The sequence below is a fragment of the Paramacrobiotus metropolitanus genome, unplaced genomic scaffold, assembly GCF_019649055.1.
Source record: "Paramacrobiotus metropolitanus isolate TYO unplaced genomic scaffold, Prichtersi_v1.0 Parri_scaffold0000050, whole genome shotgun sequence".
Lineage (NCBI taxonomy): Eukaryota > Metazoa > Tardigrada > Eutardigrada > Parachela > Macrobiotidae > Paramacrobiotus > Paramacrobiotus metropolitanus.
The window spans coordinates 530410-537734 of record NW_026570270.1 but is presented as its reverse complement, the minus strand read 5'-3'; the positions used below and the strand labels follow the sequence as shown (position 1 = coordinate 537734).

Below are 7325 nucleotides of genomic sequence, written 5' to 3'. Positions count from 1 at the left end.
CATTGGTCGATGAATCGATACGAGATACAAGGGCAACGAACGATTCGAACTGCGCTACGAAATCCATCGCTCTCGCTTCCGGAATGGTTCAAAATTCTCTTTGATTTACAACCTTAACATCTTGGGTAACCGCAAAAAAATAAATTTAGAAGGAACTTTATAATAATTTATTATAAAATAAGAAACTTGTAATTATCCAGTAATGGAAATTAATTTGGTCTATGGGCTGGTAGTGCCGGTTCCAATGCTTTTTTTTGCCTTATATTTATTCTACGCCTACATTAAGACTTTTGGTGTTATAGATTATTCTAATGAAAAGCGACAAAGTGGCTCATGCTATTCTCCAGCCTGTCAGGTTCAAAACTGTACTTAATCAATTCCATAAAAATGTAAAAATGATAACGTAATCACAATGTACAAGTACAACAACGTACCATACACAGAACGTAACGTTTTAAAACTGCGCAGAAAACATTAGTTCAACAACATTTCCTAATGGGAAACGAAAAATCTAACCACCAAACAACTTGCAAACAGAGTATGTCTAAGAGAGAGAACAAAACATTGTCATGGCTAAGCGCAAATATTGTACACCAACGTAACACATACCACAGAAATATGACGGAACTGACAAACCTAACAAATTTCTTCACACACAACGCATCACATCACACTTTCGTGGACGGCAGAGGATCATCCGAGTCGAGAATCATTTCCTCAAAACCATACACTTCCACCACCGCCGATTCAAATTCGCCATTCTCACAGAATGCCGGATTGTCGAAGGTTGCACACGGGCTAGAGAATCCTCGCGCCAGCGAATTACTGAAACATATTCCCTGGCCACCCCTGAAACGATGCGAACACACAAAACCGTCAATGGAAGACCAGTTCATCGTTGTGCAGCTTTTTACCGCCACTTACACACCAAAACGTAAATAAAAAAAATGAAAAATAAATAAAATCAAGTAAAGTGATTTAACAACCGCATTTAATAACAAGGAGTAGGAAAATCACTCCCATTGATTTCTGGATCGTTAAACTAACTGTTCTATTCATAACATTCTTTTGTAGTCCACACTTTAATACAAAACAAATTCTCGGATAATTTTTTGCTGCTGCGGTGGCTGAGTTATGCGCACTCAAAGAAAACCGGCGGAAAAGCGACAAAATTTTGCCCACGCTCGATTACGACAACGTTTGTCAGAAGCTAGCAAGTGGCATAAGAGGTGAAGAAAAGTCTAAAAAATGCTAAGATCAAACAGATAGGTTTGAGGTAGGTCTGAAGGGAAGGTAATTCTAATCGATTCATGAAAAAGCGTTTGTCTATGGGGCATCCGCCTGGTATGTTGACTTTTAATTATTTAAAAGTATCAACGATCAAAATTACAATAATCATGTGTTTTAATTTAGCGTTTTAATTAACAATTTAATGGCGACTCGGTTATCAACTTACCCGCCGCCGATTATCAACGAGTTACTGTCGGCCGCCATAAACAAACACGAATCCGGCGTCGTCTTTCTCCCACATAGTCCCACCCAGGGATACAAGCGCAAAACGGGATCAAAGGAGAACAAGAATGTTTCACCCGTCCCGAAAAATAAGTATTCCTTTTTCTGCAGCCAAAAACACCACCCATGGTGAAAAATAGCCAGATTTCAGCACTGAAAAAGTACTTACACCATGAACGCGCTCATCCCAACTGTCGGCGCAGAATGCCCCGAAAATTTCCCCTTTCAGCGTCTTCACCGCGATAATGGTAGATTTGTGACCACGCGCCGAGACGAAAAAATTGAAGAGACTAATTCCATCTTCACTGGTGGAGAAAATTAGTTCCGGCGCGTAGATGCGGAAGCGGAACGGAAGAAAACGCCACAAATCTTGAAACTGCAAAATCAAAATAGATCATGGCGACCTGAATTCGGGAATTGTTAAAACAAAAACCAAAATGCAAAAGCCAACCAGTTTCCTTTAACTAACTGGTAAACAAATCGTTCCATCAATTCTGATATACACCTTAATCCATCGGCTATTTCTACTGGTTTGGCAACTTTCCAGCTTCATGTTTTTACAGTTGTTAATTGCAATATTTAATATGGACATAACAGCAGTTAAGCACCGTAATTTGCTACCGTAACTTATGTACGATATTACGAATCTACTTACAGCTTACTGAATTTAAGGACACGGGTACTGGGTAGTTGCATAATATAATATTCTTGTGCTAATTTACTTAAACATACACTTTGAAGCATATCAACTTCCGCATCAGTACTACACATTCTACACAGCTCTGCAGGCAACTTTTATCTATAACTCTCTATTTGCTGAAGGACCGGAACTAACACGGCGGCATAAATGCCGGGAACAGGCTACCGTACGTGAGCACTGGAGACATTTTAATTTCGTCTACATATGTATATGTACGATGTCGAGAAACCGTAGCGGATGCCCAGGTCGGCATGACAATCGTTTTGCAACAACATGAGACAATTTCCCACTGCCGCCTCGCTCTTTTCTCTCAAAACACGTAACACTTTATCGATCCCGAATCCCAGATACTGATAGTGTCATGGTCGATCATACACAAGGTTATCCCGGGATGGCATCCCGTATAACATGATTAGGTACTTTATGTTGGCAGCATTAAGCCGTAGATAATACGCACGGTATAAACAGAGTAGCGTCGGTAAGAGGTGGGATCTTCGGCGTCCGATTTGATGATTGTAGATTTATAGTGTAAGTAAATAAAGTAATTATGTATACCAAATACGAAGCGCGTACGCCGTACTTTATGAACACATACCGCGACCTCCGCTATTCTAATTCGGACCTTATTGCGCGATAGCGTTATTTACCGGACAATGAATTCGATTCGGGCTGTTACCGAAGTTCTGTAAAATGAATGCCACCAAAACGGGGGCATCGACAGAACTTCAGTTGACGCGACCGTGCATGTGCCATTCATTTTGTCCCAAACAGACACCGATGACGAAACGCGCCTATTCAGAGAACAAATCCACACCGTGCAAGAACTTCTTGCTTGGTTTTGACGTGCTCTCTGAATTAAATCAACATTAACGTAACAGTCAGCCAGTAAGCAACAACAACTTTACCCAAGTAAGACAGAAAGCAACTTCAGTCTAACACGATACTGCTCCCAAATCTTCCCATAACCTCAAAAGATTATCTGAGCGTCTTGATGAAATTCGGAAATCGCCTACCGGATTTTTACGTGAAATGGAAGAATTTTTATTATACGTAAGCGCAGCTGAGAGAGAAACAGACTGTTTTGATTATTTTCGTTTCGTTTAATTATAAATATTTTCATACGTTTTTATTTTCATTTCCAGAAAAATTTTGTCCGCCTCTGTTGGTCGCTTCAATTTTACCTCTTGGTCACTGAGAATACTGCCCACGGCTTTCACCAGCGCCGACACAATCGGCTTTTCCGGCTCCGCGACATCCGACTTCTTCGGGCGCGTCCAGAACGACAACCTCCGCGATATCTTCCGCAATCCGGATTCGGAGGAGACCTTCCGCGATCCCGACGCACTGCCCGGCGGCACGGCCAACGTGTCCACAGCCCGGACCAAGGGGGCCAGCTCAAACTGCACCGGGCGGACCGTGCCGCGGACATTGGCCGTCGGGGTCAGGACCCGGCGTTTCGGTCGCCATTTCTCCAGTAAACCGACATATAACAGGAAATTCAGGGAATAATTCACCAGGGCGATGATGTGGATGACGGGGTAGTAGTCCATGAAGGTCGCCTCGGGAATGGTCAGGGCGCAGCTGGGATAGCTGGAGAGGGTCAGTAGGAGGATGAAGATCATGTCCGGGAGGTGGGTGATGAGGTACAGCAGGATGCAGCGGCTCAGCATGCGCCCGGGGGAGGACAGGCCCCACCAGCGCGCTTTGAGGGGAATGGCCGGCGGCACGGAGTGGGAGGAGCTGGCTTTCTCTTCGTCCGCTTCTGCAACAACTTGCATCCATAAAACTAAATGCATGTATACCGAGAGGTCCAACACAAGACAAACAGACAAAACGCCCGGACAGCACAAAATCCACATAAGATAGATCGCTTTTTTCACTACTGAGTGCTTAAGGACTCCCTCTTCTTTATCATAAACTAGAACAGCAAATGTGGAACTTTTCACTTTTACTGGTAATGCCGAGTAGAACAAAAGAGCGAAAAATTGGAAACCACAGAGAAAAAGTTGTATTTGGCATGTATGTACTTCCGACTTCGGTATGCCATACTCAAGCTCGTAAAAAAGGAACACAATCACACTTATCACAGTATATTCAGTACTGAAGAATTCGAGCTAAATTAGGTCGAATCGAATCGCGGAACGTCATAGAGCCTTCGTACGAGTATTCATGAAAGCGATGCAACAAACTATCAAACACAAACTAATGTATCTCTTGCACTACAAACCAGTTCGTTTATGACGCTTCTATCAGGAGCAGAGCCATTACTTTTCATAAAAAACCGTTAAAGTTTCTGAAATTTCGAATACAAAAATTTCGGTCGGGCTTTAAACTTACAACTGATAACTGCCACTGCCAGTAAGGACAACACCATTATAGCAAGCTGCAACAGGCGATACAAAGCAAATGAAATAACTATTCTAAAAATTGTGATAAAATGCTTTTTATATTCTCGATTTATCCCTTACATTTATTTTCTGTTTTTCATATTGATAATAACATTACCGTAAAAGTTTTCTTTTAGTATACCACTATTTTCTCACCATGCAGCGTCGTTAGCGCCATGCTTTCGGCCATAGTACCGACTTCCTTCGTCTCCACGGGTTTCTCAGTATCCACCGTTCCGTTACTTATTACCGGCCGCGATTTGGGATGCTTCCATATGACCACAAAAACCGCCACGCTGACAATCAGCACCAGTCCATAGGTGATGATGGGAATGCCGATCTCAAAGGATGAAATATCCAGACTGCGATAGATTCGGGAGAATTTATTCAGATAGTGGCACACGCTCATGGGACACACGGCCTCCGTGTCGGAGCGCCATTCATGATAGAAAATAATGTGCGGAATGGAGAAGAGCAGACAGATGATGGTCAGGACGAAACCGGAAACGTAGCCGTGAAACGGCTCCATCGTCAGCCGGGGCCGGGTGATCGTCAGCAGTTTGGAGATTCCATGTAAAATTAAAATCCTACGAATAAACGGAACGAATTTAATGCTCTGCACGATCCGATGGCGATTACACACTTTAATATAGCGGAATAAAAAACACATAAAAAATTATTTAGGAATTTTCGCGGCTTTTTTTTATTCGGGAATACGTAAATTTCGTTTCAGCAATCACGAAATGTTCTGTTTCACAATTAACATTCCGGCTGTATACCGCTTCAGTGTTGAACTGCATATTTTTTTATTTACTTTGCGCAAAATATGTATTTCATTAATTTCCTGGCTTAAAAAATTTATGCACAAGCCATAAAAAATATGTAAAGAATTGTTTATTATTCCAACTCTACTGCTGTCAGTGAATACGAGATATCAAGCTCTGTCATTAACAACTTCTGGTTGTATACCGTTGTAATGTTAAACCGCATCTTCCGGATCTTATATTTTCTCATATTTTATTTTTCTCATATTTTGCGCATTTATGTAATTCATTTCATTACTTACTTTCTGGTTCAAATACGTTACCGGAGAAAATGCTGCTTACTTAAACACATCTCGTTTTTAACGGCTGGTTAAAAAGAAATCGTCAAAGCGATAAAACCCGTACCAGTTGGAGATGAGAATAAAGGTATGCTGTGTCCACATTAATGTTCCCGCTGTGCGTCGCAATGCTTCCACAATACTCGAGTCATCACGAATGCCATTACAGTAGCAGCCGAAATATTCCGGCAAATCGAGAAACCTGCAACACCGGTATGTCACGTTTTTTATACACACATCAAGTACAAGTGCACTGTTTTCACCGCGAAATGCATAACAAAAAACTCTGGCGATTAAGTCGTCAATCTGCGATATAAATACCGACGTTTAGCCGGATGTGACATCGGCAGAACAAAATACACCACGAAATGTTAATGAAAAGTTTACAACCACTCCGCCCTTTTCAACCAATTTCGTTTCCGGCAGATAACGGATACTGTAATACCGTCCCGTACATTATAATGGCATTTTTGAAATACTTGAGCACATCAAGACTTTTTGTAATTTGACGCTATCGCATGTCTTCAGTACTGAAACAAAAAAATGGCTATTCAAAAACTAGAACGATTTTCGATTTTTCTCTGTTTATTAAGTACAGTCTGTACAGATAGTGTACCTGGATTTCATAAGTACGGTTTTCTTCATGAATTACTTAAACAGTTTTAATTTTTACAATAAACGTCAAATGCAAAGACATAGGCATACCGTACAACTGAATATGAGAATTTATTTTTAAAAATAATTGTTTAATAACAAGACGCCGCTGTCGCGCTTAAAAAAATTATATTTCGCGCTCTATCTAATCGACAAAATTATTTATCAAAATATTTACTTTTCCGTCGTTCGGGTGATCTTATCTCTCCCAAGCTGACTGCAGAAATTTCGCCGCGTACGCGTGCAGCAAAACGCGATGCCATCAGCACATTAACCACAAAAATGCCAACGTTCTAAATTTACAATCAAAGTGCCCACTCCATGAACACGGCGAGGATGATCGGTTTACACAGACGTAACACCCACTCTACTGCATTTACATATATACTCACATAACCACCATATTGGCCAGGCACAGCACCATCAGCAGCACCGTCTGCAGTGTCTTCTTGCGATTCTGCAGGAAGAGCTTGAGACAGAAGGCATTCCCGGCGGTGCCCAGGAAGAGCAGCAGGGGATAGGTGATCAGATAGACAAACCGTGTCCATCCCTCCACGACGAACGCCTCGCGGCTGCTGGCGTTGTGCAGCGGACGCCCGCACAGATCCTCCAGCTGATCATCGGCCAGCAGGCGATAATAGCAGTACGCTGACCTGTTGCTCACATCCATGGTCAGGAGAGAATGGCGTCCGAGCTGGGAATACGTCGGCCGGGGACACGACATGGCGTGTTGGCAGCCAGATTCATGGTGTGCTGTAGGTTGTACGAGATTCCAATAAAACAAGGTTTATGGGACTGGGCCTGTCAAAAGGGAATTTTACGGCTCAAGCACTTGTTGCGCCAAGCACAGCTGGTATCGCGTTTGAATAATATCGTTTCCATAATGTTATCGTTTGCACTTGGCCGCACTTGGCTGCACTTCCTCTCTCGCGGTGCAAAGTCGCAAACTGCAGTGTGTACGACAGCGTGT

General features: G+C 42.4%; 1 protein-coding gene across 2 annotated transcripts; it reads right to left on the bottom strand.

The window, feature by feature from the left end:
- Positions 1-356: 356 nt before the first annotated feature.
- LOC129592089 (uncharacterized) lies at positions 357-7313 on the bottom strand. Of its 2 annotated transcripts, none has more exons than XM_055488053.1 (7): positions 6748-7313; positions 5769-5903; positions 4756-5186; positions 3394-3983; positions 1682-1888; positions 1457-1617; positions 357-849 (listed from the first exon to the last, which is right to left on the bottom strand). In XM_055488053.1, exons 1-7 carry the CDS (start codon positions 7077-7079, stop codon positions 669-671), a joined length of 2037 nt encoding a protein of 678 aa, XP_055344028.1. In that variant the 5' UTR covers positions 7080-7313; the 3' UTR covers positions 357-668. The 2 variants fall into 2 exon arrangements, with proteins under 2 accessions (XP_055344028.1, XP_055344029.1); XM_055488054.1 differs by having other exon boundaries at positions 3394-3974; positions 6748-7312.
- Between the last annotated feature and the right edge of the window lie 12 nt (positions 7314-7325).

Bases quoted from the DNA above. Each gene is read 5' to 3' on its own strand.
- LOC129592089 (XM_055488053.1), bottom strand. From the start codon at position 7,079: ATGTCGTGTCCCCGGCCGACGTATTCCCAGCTCGGACGCCATTCTCTC. The intron at 1,889-3,393 runs GTAAAATTGAAG...TTGATTTTGCAG, and splicing joins GTATTCTCAGTGACCAAGAG to TTTCAAGATTTGTGGCGTTT. The intron at 1,618-1,681 runs GTAAGTACTTTT...TTTTGGCTGCAG, and splicing joins GGGATGAGCGCGTTCATGGT to AAAAAGGAATACTTATTTTT.